The sequence below is a fragment of the Epinephelus lanceolatus genome, chromosome 20 (assembly GCF_041903045.1).
Source record: "Epinephelus lanceolatus isolate andai-2023 chromosome 20, ASM4190304v1, whole genome shotgun sequence".
Taxonomy (NCBI): Eukaryota; Metazoa; Chordata; class Actinopteri; order Perciformes; family Serranidae; genus Epinephelus; species Epinephelus lanceolatus.
The window spans coordinates 34,317,677-34,336,057 of record NC_135753.1 but is presented as its reverse complement, the minus strand read 5'-3'; the positions used below and the strand labels follow the sequence as shown (position 1 = coordinate 34,336,057).

General features: G+C 41.7%; 2 protein-coding genes across 2 annotated transcripts in view; one reads left to right on the top strand and one right to left on the bottom strand.

Annotated features, from left to right (window-relative positions):
- Positions 1-7,984, bottom strand: part of sspo (SCO-spondin) — a 104,017-nt gene extending 96,033 nt beyond the window's left edge. The window contains exons 1-10 of the mRNA XM_078162982.1: positions 7,853-7,984; positions 7,471-7,555; positions 6,083-6,292; positions 5,572-5,654; positions 3,065-3,235; positions 2,731-2,954; positions 2,468-2,570; positions 1,377-1,535; positions 1,087-1,172; positions 780-905 (exon numbers count right to left, since the gene is read on the bottom strand). Of these exons, the coding sequence (XP_078019108.1) occupies positions 780-905; positions 1,087-1,172; positions 1,377-1,535; positions 2,468-2,570; positions 2,731-2,954; positions 3,065-3,235; positions 5,572-5,654; positions 6,083-6,292; positions 7,471-7,555; positions 7,853-7,883 (1,278 nt within the window). The 5' untranslated portion in view covers positions 7,884-7,984. The remainder of the gene's footprint in view (positions 1-779; positions 906-1,086; positions 1,173-1,376; positions 1,536-2,467; positions 2,571-2,730; positions 2,955-3,064; positions 3,236-5,571; positions 5,655-6,082; positions 6,293-7,470; positions 7,556-7,852) is intronic.
- A 1,760-nt stretch (positions 7,985-9,744) lies between these two features.
- Positions 9,745-14,767, top strand: aoc1 (amine oxidase copper containing 1). The gene is made up of 5 exons (XM_033638253.2): positions 9,745-9,885; positions 10,443-11,981; positions 12,915-13,203; positions 13,488-13,620; positions 14,272-14,767. The coding sequence occupies exons 2-5, from the start codon at positions 10,445-10,447 to the stop codon at positions 14,539-14,541; spliced, it is 2,229 nt and encodes a 742-aa protein (XP_033494144.2). The 5' UTR covers positions 9,745-9,885; positions 10,443-10,444; the 3' UTR covers positions 14,542-14,767.
- The last annotated feature ends 3,614 nt before the right edge of the window (positions 14,768-18,381 follow it).

Here is an 18,381-nt window from a genome sequence, read left to right as displayed (position 1 = left end):
ATTTGAGACACACACTGAGGGACTCGCATGCACTAACATGGACGTGTGGCCGGACTGGCTACCACAACAAAAAACAGAGAAGCTCGGACTACAACACACACAGAGGCAGTGTGACTTCATTCTTTGCTGAGAACGCCATTACTCCTCTGTCTTTACAGAGCAAAGCTTTTGCTCTGAATGTTGCACACTGCTCCTCCAGTCAACACAGATACACAGTATTGACAGGTATTAGGGAAAATCTTTGCAAAAAATAAATAAATAGGACATGCAAACATGCGAATTATGCACTGCAATATGTTATTATATGAATAAGGAGTGTAGTGAAGGGTGACACATAAAGCCAGAGAGAGTTAGGTAATAGATATAGCCATATCTTAATTCATAAATTATTAACCAGAATTGTATCACATTTGTTCATTAATTTAGTGTCAGATAAGGCCGGAGAGATTTCAAAATGTTTTCTAGGCAATGCCAAGTGAAGCCTGAACTAAAACTAGTACTTATTTCTGCAAGAGTGTTTTCCATGTAGCCAGTACACTTAAGGACAGTGTTTAACACAGTCCCATTGCTTGCATCTTTCTAAATAATTCTGCTCTAATAACTGACACCTTGTAAATGATTTACTTCCAGGAGCATTTTGATTTACAGCTGATAACAGACTTAAAAGAAATTCACTTGAGGCATCTGATTATATCCACCAGGACTGTGGACTTACAAACAAAGAGTTAGCAAACATTGGTTATGCTGTGTGACTCTGATAAGTATCAGGGGTGTCTGACCCGGAGGTGGCAGTGTGTGAAGGGGTTTTCCAGCAGTCGGTGACACGCTGACTCTGCCTGCCTGCGTAGGGCAGGGTCTCCTGATACATCACAGCTGTGACCGAGCTCAGCTGCGTCGCTGCAGCCCTGAGGGAAGCGTGGGACACAGAGAGGCTCAGTTACCAAGGATGCATCTCGTAGACACACTGAATGCAATAGAAACATCACAGAACTCAGCATTCACATCATGTCTCATGAAAAAAATGAACAAAGAGCTACAATGGTGCAAATAAAGTGAAATACTCATTCATTGCATTCAGTGCAGTACTTCATTCTGCTGGTCAGGAACTTTCCAGGAGTTGCCGAAGCTGGCGGCGTACTGGGACACAGTTCCACCCATTGTGGTGAAATCATCTGTAGCACCAAGATACAAATAGGTTACACATGCACTGCAAAGATGTTTGAATATTAAAACTTAGAGTCAGGGTTAGCTGAGTGAAATCAAGACAAAATTAGGAACATATAACCCTGGGTCAGCGACAGTAAAAACACACTACATTGTCACTCTTGAGTGTGTTTGTATGTATGCATCTACTGCAGCAGTTGCACTTTCCGCACCGTCAGCATTGTTGTTGTAGACTCCACAGAGCCCCCTGGTGGCTGCCAGGTGCTCAGCAGTCACTGTCAGGTAGACGGTGTTGGTCAGGTCAAACTTCACCCTCACCCCCAGACCGCTCTCCACGAACACAAAGTCTCCCAGCCAATGAACACTCACTCCTGTAAGAAATTTAAAAATGTTTTTTGTCGTTGCAAGTTTCTACTTTGCTGTGCAACATTGTTGATCAACAGCATTTAAGTTTTGTAAGGTCAGTGAATAGTATTTCTAGTGGCGGTACATCCATCCATCCAAACATTACTTAGTCAATTGATATGTACTCAAGAGGAATCAGGAGATGGTGTAAAAGTGCAGGGCATGACTGCCAATACATGCACCCAAAATGTTTGTAAATTTGACACAAACAGATATGTTTTCTATAAAGACAAATTGTACTCTTGAATAGATGAGGTACTCTCTAATGTTATTTGTTAGATAAGCCAGTGGACGATAAGCTTCTGGGGGCAACTGCCAATATTGCCAGAGTTCTGGTGTAGCAAGCAAATATCCAGGCCAAGACCTCTTCTTCCATGGGCTGGTCATTTCGGTTAATCTCTAGTCTCTATGAACACATCTGCATACCTCTATCTGAAAGCGGATACATTTTTCAACAAAAAATTGCTATAAAGTTAAGTTGTCGTTGGATATCCGATGGGTTCAGAGACTGTCTTTTGGCCGATGTGTTCTGCATTGCTTTCCACACAGACTGTTTACCTGCCACTTAAACACACTTACGATACCGAAACCTTGTACGCTTGCCTACTGATTCTGCATGCGTGCATTTGCAGATATCTGTTTATTGAGATTAGATATTTATTTTCTGTAGATGCAACACACATGTACAGACCTAGACCTACTGGCCCATCTTCCCCAAAAGTTGTGCAATAAGAAATTAAAATTAAGATATCAATTTATTAAGAAGTACAATGTTGTAAGTACACTTGGCTCCGATGATTCAGTGCAAATAACCTAACAATGTGTCATGCCTCATTGACAATATCAGACAAGAAATGGCACTAAGACAGAACTTTACTGACAACTGAAAATAGTTTACCATTTTGGAAGAGCGGTTCTCCATTTGGAATGGTGAGGTTGTTCAGCGTTAAGTTCTTGTGATGAATTGAAACCAAATCCAGACCCAGCATCATCTTCAGAGCCTGAAACCAGAGGGCCACAGACACATTAACATGTATGTATATACACACAAAACAAGTTATATGCCTACATATCACTGGTCATGTACACTAACTGATGGTGGCTATTACTGGGAAAAGACTATGCCGCTAATAATTCAACAGTGGAATCCATGTTTCACACCTTACTGCATACTCCTCTCGCGTCACACACTGTGCTGATGTAGACTGCCCAGGTGCCGTCAGTAGATGACGCCAGCAGGTAAGTGCAGCTGCCCTGGAAATGGAAGTGCTTCCTGTCAAAAGTGCGGTAGTGAGCTCCGCCCCAGGACATGCAGGTGGCTGAGCTCTGAGGCACCCTGACACTACCCAGGAGACCACCACGCACCAGAGGGGAGGACTGGGAGTCTGGAGAGAGTTTGAGGGAATTCAAGAAAATTTGAACAGCAGTATTCAACAGTATAGGTTCAGTATGTGTGTATGCATTTGTGTGCAGATGTGCGTGGATGCTCTCTGACCAGGAAGAAGAGTGTAGGTGCAAGACAAGCAGGTCTGGTCAGATGCGTTCCTCCAGCTCAGCCCCCACAGGCTGCTGCAGCACTGCTCCATGGGCATGAGAGAGGAGTTATGAACCCCAGGGAACTCCTCACAACTCCATGTGGAGTAACACTGGCCACGCACGCCCACACCTGGGAGAAAGAGGACGGAGAGAAAAGGTAAGAAACAAAATGAAGGAAGTAAATAGACAGGAAAAGGGTTAAGAGACAGGGGAATGAAAAAAACATTAGAGAACAGGCACTGTCCTTAGATCTTTAAAATAAATGAGATACCGTCGGAGGTGCTTTATGCCTTGATTTCCAGTCATCTCTACCTGCACCTGCACCTGAATCCAGAAACTGCCACTGTCCCTGTAACCAGTAACTCTGACCTGGAATCTGAATCTACAGTCAACAGAAGAACACTTTCTGGAGGTGGGGAAAGCTGTGGCTCAGAGGTAGAGCAGGTCATCTACCAATCAGAGGATCAGCAGTTTGATCCCTGACTCCTCCAGCCACATCTCGAAGCATCCTTGGGCTAGATACTGAACCCCAAATTGCTCCCAAAGGCTGTTCCATCATTGTGTGAGTGCAGGTCAATGGTTACCGAGAAGCAGGTGGCACCATGTATGGTAGCCCTAGCCACCAGTGTGTGAATGGGTGAATGTGATATGTAGTGTAAAACGCTTTGAGTAATTGGAAAACTACAAACTTGGGATGGTCACAGTTATTGCCTGTGTTGTTGCCTGTGAACTGAATGTTCGTTTCACTATCATAAGTAATCTCTAATGTTGTTTCCAAGAGTTTGGCAGTACATCCAACCGTCCTGAGAACTGCAGACCATGTGTTACCACATCAGCTTAGGACATCAACATCCGGCTTCTTCACATGCAAAATTTCCTAATGCTGGCCACCATAAAAGGTGATGCAACAGTTGCAACCAGAGAATTTCAGGACAAGGTGCACCTGTGTGGTAATGATGCTGTTTAATCAGCATTTTCATATGCCACACCTGTCAGGCGGATGGGTTATGTTGGCAAAGTGCTCACTAATATGGCTTTAAACAAAGTTGTCAACAAAATTTGAGAGAAATAAGCCTTTTGTGCACACAAAAAAAAATTTGCTCTTTTATTTCAGCTCATGAAAAATGGGAGCAAATACAAAAGTGTATATTTTAATTCAGTGTTTTTGCCTACCTGCACTATTTTCCTGACACATTCCTGTTTACTAATGAACTCTCTCTCTCACATCTGTTTGAACTTTGAACCCACACCAGTAAGCTTCTGTATCTTCACTTTTGTCTGCCTGGACTATCTGCATTTGAGGCCCCTGACTCCATTGAGTCATCAGCTTATTCACAATCAACCAATAGCACAGCAACATGCCTTCTCTGTCAGCCTATCATCTTACTGCTCCTCATTTTAAATGGGGTCTGCCCATTGGTCCGACAGCCCATTATTCCGACAATCCATTGGTCCGACATCCCATTGTTCCTACCATATAAAACCCATTGTTCCGAAGTCCCGTTGTTCCAAAATCATCATGATGCCCTGTGGTTAAGGTCTGGTTAGGTTTAGGCACAAAAAACACTTGGTTAGGGTCAGGAAAAGATCATGGTGTGGGTTAAAATGAAAAAGAAAGTGACAAACACATAAGCCGTGAGCCTGCTCCGCCTCAAGCCTTTCCCAGCTGACCCAGAGCCGGTCGCGGCGCACCATCAAGGCAGAAATATGCCCACTGGGAGCCGTTCAGCATCGCGGAAAGCTCTCCGCACAACCCGGACCCCAGAGTCAACAACAGGAGGTTATGGTGTTTTATTCTCTCCTCTTTATGACTTGTATCTCAACCAGTAGCCTACTTTTGTTGCGTTTGCTGATCCTCTATGGTACACAGATACAGAATAGCCTAGTATAATCACATATCGGAACAACGGGACGTCGGACTAATGGGATGTCAGACCAATGGGCTGTCGGACCAATGACATGGCGCCATTTTAAATATGGTTCTTTCTCTGCTGTAGTTCTTTCTTTCTCCAGTTATGCACGCCCTCCACCTCCCCATCACCAACTAGTCTTTATGGATTCATCAGCCTCAGAGCCATCAGCCAGCACCACCACCACCAGTGTCTGGACTCCATGGGGGGATTAATCTTGCTGCCGCTCAGATGTCCCTCAATCACAAAATATCTCCCTCTAGTGTCCAAGCGCTAAAGACTTCTGTTAAATCTTAGTCAGTACAAATCATCTGTTAATCTGTTGACTCATATTCTGTATTAAATATTATCTTTACTTGATTCTTCTGTCTCCCCCTTTTGAAATAATATGACAGTTTGTTTTCTAAGTTTCACACTGTACAAAAGTTCAGATTGTTTTTTTAATGACTTGTAGGTCATGGTTTCATTTATATTTCCCACTCATCATTAAATATGAGGTGTTTTATAAACCTAATGTACTGTTATATTCCACAAGTGATTTGTTTCTTGTCCTCACCCTCAGCGCAGCGTGGTCCACCCCAGCCCTCACAGCACGCCCTCACTGTCTTGTTCACCAGCTGGTTCTCCATCTCTGGGGGTCTGAAACCAACAGACACAACAGGTGAATATTCTCCTCCTTTTGGTGTACAAAGGCTTGACTATTGCCCACTATCCTATACTTTACAGGTAACATGTTACCCTTTAGTGCAAGGCACATAGATTCCTTGGTTGCACCTTCAGAAGTACAAAATTTACCCAAGCTGATCAAAGTTCAGTGTTTTGAGAAATGTCTCACTTCTATAAAGGCAGTAAATCCTGCACTGGATTCCTTGTCAAGTTATTTTACCAGGAGGGTGTGAATATGTGCAAACGTTTGAGGATTGCTTTTTCATATGATCAATACTGCCACAATGCTTTTTAACTTTTAATGACCTGATGATGTCCTGAGTGATTCTGTTTACAAGAAATTCTTCCTTGAGGCTAAGAGACAGGCCAACACAGTGACAATAACTCAACTTTTTACTTACTTGTACAAGAAACAGGACGCCTTGGGACCCTGTTGTTTGTAGTACAGTGCGATGCCATCATCACCCCCGTGCTTGACACGCATCCTGTCCACGTCGAGCCTCCAGCCCTGGATGTTGTACTGATACACCTCGGAACAGCTCACTTCAAGCTGCAGACGTGGAGCCAGGACACGCTCCACTCTCTCCTCCACCATGTGTTCACACCAGTGTCTGGAGCACAATACACATATTTAATGTCCTTTTTAATACTTTATTTTCAAGGGCATTACTGTGCACAAAGGTCCTGAATTCTGTGGACAAGAAGGAGATACTGCCCTACAATGATCCCCATTATAAAACTCATACCAAAACCGTAACAAGCAGAGTTAGTTAGCATTTCTGAAGAGGCTGCATTTAGGCTCGTTTATGAAAATAAATCAGAATAAGTATGAAAATATTATCAGTAACCATGTTCTTATGTTAACGTTATGGCATGAAACAGATTTATAAATTGCTTACTGATACACAGAGACCAGCACCTTTTTTCTATAGTGCATTTTTAATAGAATAATAGCGAGGAGCACTACAATATTATCCCACTTGTTGCATGCAACTGCTCAACACTTGCATGCGCACCAGTCTATGACGACACAATAATGAACCTACTGTAGCTCAGACTAAACCCAGAGTGCTATTAGCACCTTAACAACTTTATCTTCAACATGGATTCTAATGTAAGTTTTGGACTTATCATATCTATTGTAGTCAAGACCACCTAAACCAAGACCAAGCCATGACCAAGACCAGAGTGTATTGAGACCAAGACATGACCAAGATTTTGAGGGGATGAGACCAAGTTAAGACCAAGACCAATGCAGGGCGAGTGCCACACTTATGATAAAATGTGGAATATGTACGTAAACTTTAGGAACTGTAGATCCACATTACCATAAAACAACCACAGAAAACAAATGAAGATTCCTCTTAATTTTCATTTTTTATTTTGCCATCTACTGTATATATGTGTGTATATTGTTAAAGGGAATTGCAGAGATTAATTTTATACGTGGGAATTTTCCTTTGCTTTCTGTAAGCAAAATATAGACACTAAGGAGCTGAAATCAACATGCACAGGAAATTTAGTGATAACCCCCCAGTTGTGGTCTTGGCTGGTTTTGAAACAAAATCTTGAGAACAAAACCAGCCAAAGTAAAAATGCAGTCAAGTCCAAGACAAGACCGAGACCTTTAAAAAGTAGTCTTGAGATGAAGAGTAATTTCAATTACTACAACGCTGTTAAAACTGAGTTTCTCAGAGAGTTAGGACACTTCTCACTTTCCTTTCCTCAGTACCTCAGTATACTGCATAGCCTACAATATGTGCTCCATCCTGCTCTGAATCATGCTCACCCTGCTCCCATCACTGTCTGCAGTCCAAGCAGAGTCAGTAGTAGTGTCTCCATGGCTCTCTCCTGAATGTTTGTTCCTAAAATTCCTGTAAGAAAAAAGCTTGGATTCAAGTTTTTTATACTCAATATTTGTGATTAGACATCTTGTTATCAGTTTGAAATCATCAATGTTGCCATGAAGGCTCAAAAATTAAATTCTTCCTGACATTTAGTAGTAAAAGTCAGGCAGGTTTACAGCCTCTTGTGTGGACTTTAACCAATCAGACGATTGATTATAATGCACTGTCATTGTGTGTGATCAAACAAATCCGTATAACATTACTTGCATGTAGACATGTTTCTGTAATCCAAATCCTGATACTATTAATTCAAGGTGTACTTACTTTTGAAGTGCTTTTGGGAAATCATTTCCATAATAAGTCCTTAGCTTGTTAATCAATATTTAAGTTTATATGGGCTCTGTTTCCTTTTGTTCGGTCATTATTCTTCTTTGCTGTTCTGTCCAACAGAATGTGAAACACTCCTCGGTGATGCTTTGCCTTATAGGGGGAGCGGAGCCCCAGATGCAGGGTTTTAAATGTGGGGGGTGACTCAAGGGATGTACAGTAGCATCTGAACCCACTGCCATTGGATATAAGTGGCAAGGACACAGCTGGGATGGCAGGCATTGGTCACTGGACCTGTGACGGACACATCCACTGACTTTGCCCCGTCGAACATTACAGGATGCTGGAGGTGATGGCGGGGGTGGTGGCGCCTCAGCCACAGAATAAAGAGATGTTAGTCAGAGCCTAATCCTGTAAAGAGAGGCGTTTCGGGAAGGATGATGGGGGCATTTATTCAATGAAGCGTGTCAACAGACATGGGACTGAAGGCTTTTAGACTCACCAATATCCAAAGTCTGACCTCCTGACCCTGGAGCGAGGAAGCTCAAACACAGCTGTCACCACAGTACACCTTAGCCTGAGCCTGGAGAGGAGGAAGGAGAGGCTACGGTACTGATGTCACAAGGGTCGGCTTTGTAAGCAAAACAGTGTGTCATAATTGACTTCCCAGCAAACTCTTTATTGCAGCCTTGGAGACATTGCGTGTCTTAATAGAGACATTAATGAGTTTTGTCACTTTGTTAGTTCATATGCTCACAATGACCAAGTATTATGTTTTCCATAGTAACCATCTTAGTTGAACATTTTCGGTTTCAACACAGAAACACAGAAAACAACTGAGGCTGGGAATGATTAGCTTGTAAGGTATTTGGTCATAAATCAGAGTACTGATGGTGGTGCTTGATGAAAAGTCAGGGGATTACCAAAGGTTATCACAAGTCATCCTGTGGGGGATGTTTAAAAGTGTGTACCGCTGTCATGGTAATCCATTTGATAGGTGTGGAGACAGTTCCCCAAAAACTGGAAAATGGAAAGTTAGGGGATTACCAAAGTCAGTAGGATTCATCCTTTGGGGACCATGAATGCACACCGGCACTGCAGCAACTATCACACTACTGACAGTACAAGTATTACAACAATAACAGCCAAAGTTATAATAGAATAAATAAAAAAGACCTGTTTAACCGGTTAAATGAGGTATGTATAAATGTGCTGTGACTGTTTAAAAGACTTAATAGACACTTTTTCTTGATGCAGACTGCTCTCATTGCCAAACAAGACTTAAAGTTGTTTTTTTCTTCACAATATTAAACATGGAGACAACATTTTTATGCACTACATATCTATAACAGACTCAAACAATGTGCGCTTATATCTGCATCATCTCTCTCTCACTATCACAAAAACTTTGGTTTGTCCCTGGGCTTTATTAAATTTAAATTTATTCAATTTATTAATATCTTGCCCTGCATTGCAGTGACTATAACTTCTAGCCTCTGTGTCATTTAATTTCAATAACTGTAATTAATAAGTAGTTTTTTCTCCTGACTCTTTTATTGTACATCTGTTTCCTTTCCTATTCATTATGTTTTACATTTTATTGCTCTGTAAAGCACTTTGAATTGCCCTGGTGTATGAAATGTGCTATACAAATAAAGCTGCCTTGCCTTGGTGACCTGTCACCAGCTTAATTACATCTTTCACTTTGCTCTTTAAAATCATTTTTATGTCTTTCTACATTGCCTTGTGTTTTTTTAAATTCCTTTTACTGTATGTCTTATGTAAAGCAATATGAGTTGCCTTGAAGGTGCAATACAAATAAACTCGCCTTGCCTTCTGTACCTATTTCATCATATTTACAACACACTGTTGACCAATCAGCCTCCGTCACTGCAAAGTAGGTGGCTAAATATAAGCAGCAGTGCACTGATTCCTGTTTCCATAAGAACGATTCTTTGATTGCTGAGACAAGGGGACACGACTGATCAACCTTATTTTACAAACTGCTGAGAGCAAGTGGACGACTACAGGTGCAGTAGCTTTGTCTATTTCTTTGATCCAGATTCAGAGGTGCAAGGAAGGAAGCATGGGGAGTCATTAACATTAATAACATTATTACATAAATGCTATTGTGTAAACATATTATACAATCTAATTAATTCTGCAGAATGTGACGAATTGCATTGAGACCTTGATTGGAATTTTGAAACTGAATGCAGTTTATCTCATAAGTGTGCAGCATAAAACAGTGCAGGAAGATAAACAGGGGGCAGTGGGAGGAACACTGTTGACTGTGAGTGTCAGGGGCTGATATATAGTGTATGTGCTCCTTTGGAGACGTAGAGGAGAGACTGATATGATTAAAGCAAATAGAGTTAAGGGATCGAGCAAGAAATGCTTATCCGGCTGTGAGGAAGAAAGAAAGATGAGTGAGGTGTGTCCTTGGAATTCTGCAGGAGAGATGTTACTTGAGGTTGTGATGCTTTAGGCTTTAGAATAGTCTGCGTTTGAATTCACTCAACATATCCAGTTTTTCTCCCTCATTCACCAAATTCATGCTGGATATTCTTTTCTCATTATCTTACAGCCATGAGGCTTCTCTGTCCACTGCTGCTGGTCTGCTTGGCTGGTTGTAGTGCCTCTAGATCAAGAGACTGGGCCCATCATGGTGCCCCCATGTTTGCCGACCTCACAGCACGTGAGATGAAAGCTGTCCGGGCCTACCTGCACGGTATTCCAGAAATGGAGCTCACCGATGCTCGTAGCAATACTCTGAAGAAGAACAGCATCATCCTGATGGAACTTCATGTGCCAAGGAAGCATGAAGCCCTGAGAGCTCTGGACCGTGGGCAGGCCAAACCCCCTCGTCAAGCTCGTGTGATCATCCAGTTTGGAAACCAGACCACTCCCAACATCACTGAATACATCGTCAGCCCTTTGCCATCCCCAAAGTCCCACAAAGTCAAGATGTTCAAGGGGGATAGGCCTATCCACTTTTACTCGAGGCCCGTTACTGCTGCTGAGTATCACCATATTAGTGAGATCCTCGGGAAGATAACAAACAAAGCTCACAAGCTCCTGTTTGAAAGCACAGGGGGGTTTTCCTTTACTAACTGCTCTGACCGCTGCCTGACATTCTCAGATGTAGGTCCCCGTGGGTTGGGTCCAGGTGAAAGGAGAACCTGGATCATATTGCAGAAGTTCGTGGAGGGTTATTTCATTCACCCAGTTGGGTTTGAGGTACTGATCAACCACCAGGACTTGGATCCAGAAAAGTGGACCGTTGAGAAGGTCTGGTATAACAGCATGTACTTTGACAGTGTTGAGGAACTGGTTGAAAAATATGAATCAGGAGGTGTGGAGAAGATCAAACTGCCTGATCATGATGATAATGACCTCTACTCTACCTACATCCCCCGGGGTCACACTAACACACCCACTAATATCCATGGGCCAAAGCTTGTCGAGCCTCAGGGGCCTCGATATCACGTTGACCGCAACTTTGTTGAATATGCCGGATGGTCTTTTGCCTACAGAGTCCGCTCAACAGCTGGGCTTCAAGTCTTTGACCTGCGTTTTAATGGAGAAAGGATTGCCTATGAGATCGGCCTCCAAGAAGCTATTGCGTTCTATTCTGGTGATACTCCCGCAGCTATGCAAACCAAGTACATAGATGCTGGCTGGGCAATGGGGAGCTCAACCTATGAGTTGGCACCTGGAATCGACTGTCCAGAATTAGCCACCTTTGTTGACCTTTACCACTACTTTGACACCGACAAACCTTTGCACCACAAAAATGCACTCTGTATTTTTGAGATGACCACTGCTATGCCTTTGAGAAGGCATTTCAACTCCAACTTCAACGGGGGATACAACTTCTACGCAGGGCTGGAAAACCATGTTCTGGTGTTGCGGACAGTCTCGACGGTTTACAACTACGATTACATATGGGACTTCCTCTTCTACCAGAATGGGGTGGCAGAGGTAAAGGTCAGCGCTACTGGATACATCCACTCCACTTTCTTTACACCTAACGGACTTCACTATGGTAACAAGGTGTACAACTATGTGCTGGGTAACCTCCACACACACCTCATCCATTACAAAGTGGACCTGGATATTGCTGGTGAGTATTACGGTACAATTAGCAAGTTTTTTAGATCGATTTTTAAGTAGTAACTCTTTGTTGACCATTGACCGTCTGTACTTCATAAAAAAAGGCTTAATTCAAGATCTGTGGAAAACCCAGCCAAGTGTCTTGGAGGATTCTGCACCTCACAATTTATGTCAAATGTATCAGTGCCTTTATGTACCAAGGTGGAGAGTAAGGGTGTAACGAATCAGACTCACATAGGAGACAGGAGTTTAAATCCTGTCATGCCCTATAATTAACATAGCTATGATCTTTCCCCAATCCACAAATATCACGGTTGCCCAAACCTGACCATACCTTAACCATTATATATATGCCATAACCACAATCCTTTCCCATGCCATAGTTGCCATTCACAGATATTGTACTGATCATAGAAAAACTTTGGTGGTAAACATAATCCTGTGATGCAGAATCCTCTGGTATTGACGTTCTTGTTTGGTAATGGGATTGGAAAAAAAATCATCACATAAAATTTTACAAACTCAGACAATGGGCAACAAGTATGACCCCACTGTGGTCTTTAAAGAACAGTGGTGACTTATTATTGTCCTTAAAACAATCTCAACACAATCTCAGTGTGTTTATTGTGTTTATCTTGAAGTTGTGAAGGCTGTAAAATGAGGTGAGAGAAAGGGCAGAGACTTAACTTTCAGTCTTTTATTGATGCCAATCCAGGTAACATGGTCTTGACTTTATCCTGTCATAAAGACAGTCTTGTCCAGCCTATCAAGTTTGTAAGACTGTTTTAAAATGTGTGATAAAGGCTATCTGTGATCAAGGCTATGTGCCATACATAATTCAATTCTGATGCAAAAGTAAATATACTGTACAGTGACTTAACAGACTGCTTAAACCTTGACATCTAACTTCTACTGTAAACTCTTTGCCTTCACTCTGACACAGGTCGGGACAACAGCGTTGAGTCAATTGATCTGAAATTCGTCAACTTCACAAATCCCTGGAGCCCGAAGAATTTTGTTGTCCAGTCCAAACTTGAGAAGACACTGCATGAGACTGAGCGATCTGCCGCTTTCCGCTTCGGCAAAAAGTTCCCCCGCTATGTGCACTTTTACAACCCCAGTGAGAAAAATAAATGGGGACACCAGAGGGGTTACCGTATTCAGTTTAACTCACATGCCGACAGCGTTCTGCCAAGAGGCTGGAAAGAGGAAGATGGCGTCCCCTGGTCGAGGTAATAAAATATTTCCTCTTATGTTGCCTTAAAAAATATATAATGTAGGGTAAAATATTTACACCCAATATGCCATGTTTTTATGGTTGCCACCATTCCAAATGTCTTCTCTATCATCTTGTACACATTTACCCCAAATCCAGTCATATTTGTTCACAGTTCCCCGTCGGAAAGGGCTGTCGGCGGCTTTGGTGTCGTTACTCTGTATGAATTCTTTATCTGTAAGCTGTCAGAATGACAGGTAACGTAAAAAACTGATTGCATGGCGGACTGTCTCTCTGCAGGTATCCTCTGGCTGTGACTCGTCATAAAGATAGTGAAGCCAGCAGCAGCAGCATTTACACCCAGAATAACCCATGGGATCCTACTGTGTCCTTTGAGGACTACATCCGCAACAATGAAGACATAGTCAACAAGGTACAGTAGTGAACATCCTGTCCACAATAAACATAAGAGTAACATCAATACCCTTATAAAAATGAATAAAAAAAAACTTGTTCTCCAAAATGTTGAACTATTCCACTTAAAAATCCAACACACCTCATTTCAAATTTCAAACACAGTCCCCATATGTTAAAGAAGACTTAACAAGTACAGATCATTTGAAAACCAATGAGAAAAAGTTTATCGAGAACCTTATTGTATCAAACAATATCATCTTGTGATCACCACCATCTACAATAACAGTTCAGTTACAATTCTGTTATGTGGTTTTTGAGATTTGGGGGGTTAGTGATGATGATTAAAGCAAACAACATACTCAGTCCCTTTTTTACTGGTGCAAGGCGTCACAATTCACTAATGGACAGAGTCCTTTGTGATGTTTCACATGGATTCTTAGAAATGTGGTTTACATTTCGGGGGTGGGGGTGTTTTTCTGGGAGGTTACATCATTGGTCTAAATTTGCTTTTCCTAAAAGAATCTGTTCATCAGCTCTGCTCACTCTCCGTCATGGTGACTCACCAATGCTGACATTTTCTTTCTGTTTACACTCTTAAGTAGATAAAAACCACTTAATGTGTCCTATTCTGAAAATTCTAATGTAATGTTTGCCCTCCTGTGTGCAGGACCTGGTCGCCTGGGTGACAGTGGGCTTCCTCCATGTGCCTCACTCAGAGGACATCCCCAACACGGCAACACCCGGCAACTCAGTAGGCTTTATCCTCCGACCCTTCAACTTTTATGACGAAGACCCTTCGTTGGCGTCCAGAAGCACCATCATTGTCCGGCCGGGACCGGACGGCAAGCCCAAGGTCCAGAGATGGACACCTGAGGTCATAGGTCACTGTGTGACAGACAAGCCATTCCAATACAATGGCACTTACGCAGGAGTCTAGATGTGTGTTTGGGGTTTTTCCAAAAACTATGTTTGCTCAAATATCATATTAAATAAATTACATGAGTATCTCAAATTAATAAGAATCACTTGTAGTACATATGGTCAGATGTTGTGTCTTACAATCTGAAAATGTTCTAAGTTTTTTTTTTTGCAAAATTTAAATTTCTGAAAGAAACTGAATCCATGTAATTATTAAAAAACATGAAATAAAGTAAGAAAACTGACATTGTGTGATTTTTCTTTTTATAAATGAGCCCTTTGCAGTTGGTCACATATAGTCAGTATTAATTAATTATTTAACTCCACACATTGCCTTACTTTCAAAGAAGCATAAATCACATGCATGTCTCCATCTCGCATGCTGTGTCTAACAAAAAAAAAAAAAATGGATTCATAACCCAATTTCAGGAGTGTAAATATAGATAGTGCAGACAGTGAGGTCGCACAGGGGCCTGTGAGAATGGGCCCTTATCAGTGATTGCCACAAACACATCTGTGTCATGTTTGTTTGTAAAATAGCCAGCAGCATCTGTAACAGAATTATTCAACATAAACTATTAATAAACTATGTTAAAGTTATTGGACCACCACACCAAATCCAACCACACGTGTAACCTGGGAAGGAGAAGCAGTGTGGGGATGGTGGTGGTGGTGGTGGTGGTGGTGGAGGGGGCCTGAGAGGTTACCTAATCCCATGTTGGGTCTCCATGGCTGAGGTTTAGCTGCAGTGAGCATCCAGGATGCAGGATGCTCTGTATCCGCCCTGCTTGTGGTAAACTGCTGTTCCTCAGCACACTCTGCTCAGCCCCACGGTGGGAATGTTTTTCCTGGATAGACAACAGGCCTTACAGAGCAAACAGCCTGATTCCGGATCCTTCCCTGCAAACAGTCCAGGATACCACCTGGCTGCCTCATCACCCCTGGAAACCTAACTTTACATACAAGGTACAGAATATCAATAACAGCACATGTAGCTGCTTTGTCCTTTGTGTACACATTCCTAACACAGCGATGTCACCTTACAGTGCTCAACCAGAGATTTAAGGAAGTGCCACATAAATCAGCATGTTTTCATCATATTGTACTTTTTGTTATTAAAACCTTCCTGTATTAAACACAGATTTACAACCACATGTCTATGTTAGCTGGCAAACTAAACATAACCGCCGAAAAGCAGGTTTTGCGGTGGCAAAGTCAGTTTGTTTGACGGGTAAATAATGACTGTTTTTGAGAGGGGGAAAAGGAATCCAGCCCGCAACTGTTGTCAGGATTTTCACAGTCTCAAAACCCTTTTATAAGTGTGTGCTGATGTTTTACAGTGTGCATGGTAAAAGAGGGATAGTATGAGAGCTATGCACGCATGAGCGAACGGGGACAAAAAAACAATGTGAATTGGATAACAAGCATTCCTATAGCTCTTCCCATGGTGATGACGGGCTTGACGTCACAACAGACAAACTATAGGGACACTTGGTTTATCCATCCAAAACTGGCATGTGTTAGTTTTACATATACAAAAAAAAATAAATAAATAAATAAAAATGTGAAATGTTATTCTATCCACACAATTACAACATTTCCTTGGTTCTTGTCATCTTTCTGCAACTTTCTGGGCAGTCTGACATTCATAAGGACAAACTGTTTTACATAGACAAATCTAAAAATGAATACTGACAATGACAAAAAATGTCTCCTCACACGTTCAGCAAGATAGCTGAACACAAATTATAGCATCACAATGATAAATATAGAGTGAAGACTTAGAGGTAATTAGTCAAAGATGACAAACAATATTTTGATATGTCTACAATATATAATAAATGTTTCTAGTGTAGCCTGTATAGGATGGGAGAGTATTATTGGGCCTGAATAAAAGGTCTGTGAACTTACATAATGATGTGTTGCCATCTAGTGGTTCCTTGAAGAATTGCATCACATGATGCCCACTATCCAACAGCCCAGTTGATGTGTCATAAATGTACTGAAGTATTCTTATTATTTTTCAAACTAAAACGAGTGTGCAAATATGTTTCAGCAATGATGCTTATTTTTTATAAATACATAACAATACTTAAGTGAACATTTTAAGGAAACTTTGAAGAGAAGACTTAATTCAAGGGAACCTTACCTACTGTAGGACTTAAAGGAAAATCTTAACATGAGGTGTCCAACCAGCCCCTGAAACCCTAAACCCCCCTAAGTTATGATTTAGCATCCGTCTGTCCTACCTTTGCTCTCATCATCCGTCTGTTATCATCAATAGATGATTGAAACCCATTCATTTAAGCCTTTGTGTGAATCCCAGTGTGACTCGGGTATGGAAATGTCACATATGTTTGAATGATCCGATATTTCAACTCAACATCCTGTTTGAGATCCTCTTAAGTCCCAGCTATGAATATCATGTGATAATGACTCAGAAAAACAGCAGAGAATTTCCAGTGGTGTAAAATAGAAAGGTTTGACAGTAAACACATTTGTACTGAGGGAATTTATTACTGGACCAGATGTCCGGCAGCTGAGGCAAGCTTTAGCCTTCACTTCCTGCCTTCTGCATCACACTGTCAGTACATTACACAGAGCTTCTCCCATTATGTCAGGACACCGAGCTGAATGTTAATAACACTCTGACTCTACATCCAGCACTTTATATTCTGACATAATCCCTGATATTATATCAGATAATAAGTTTAGCTATTTGTTAAAGCTATGCTAATCAATGGCTGTGTCCGAAATCATTCACTACCAGCCATTTCGTAGTACTGTCCAAATGTATAGTGGGAATTATTATACCCTATCCACCTTACTCCTAGCCCCCATGATACCTTACTTTTGGCATTCATTTTTTATACGATGTAAAGGAAGTACAGTAAATCAGTAACACATTCTCAGCACTAATGACTAAATACATATTTCAAGGTATTTTTGCTGGGTTTGTTTTCTAATGTAGGTTGAGAACGAAGTCAGACAGGGAAAGACAGAGATATCATGTACTAACATTGAGTGATGGACTTGTCAGTCAACGTGTCATTCTCTTCTGCAAATTATGATTTCATACTTTTTTGCTATGTCTCGTGAAACTCTTGTGGTTTTATTTCTCATATGAATGGTACCTTTGGCAACAGGAACAATCCCTTTTTGTTCTGGTTACACGTTCAACACACAGTTGCTGAAAACAAAAATTTAGCTTTAGCACTATTCGGACGGGATTAGTTTTACATGGACACGTAGGGTAATGTCACTTTACCACAGGAAATATCAGTAAAGCTACCACAAGTGGGAGGGGTAAATCCATTCACACACCGCCGTCCCCTCCTGTCGTCATGTGCGTATGACGTTGCTTCCTGTGTGTACCACACTCGAACACACTTGAAATGTGTCGTTACAGACAGAGACAGTGCAATAGGTACCAGAGCTTCGCAAAGACATTTTAGAAAATGCTAAGTAGTAGTTAAATATTTGTTAAAAAAATAAATCAGTATTTGCTAATCTGAAGGAAAATTACTTTCAAAAAGAACCAGCGTACGCGGTTAGCCACCAAGAGTAGCCACTGGGACTAACCACACACTGTCTATGGGACTAACTAGCTTACTGCTCCTTCGGCTATCTCACTTAAAGTTACACCCATAATCTTTTCTACAGTAGTGCCCTCAGAAATAAGGTGGATATAGTGAACTCAAAGTATCCCACAATGCACCGCTGAAAGGAGTGTACAACCGATAGTCACTAACCAAGCAATGTATCCCATCACGCATTGCCCCAAAGGAACGGACAGGTACGGAGATGGACGACGCAAGAAAGAAGGCAGCTCAATTACAACACGTTTAACATGTTTGAC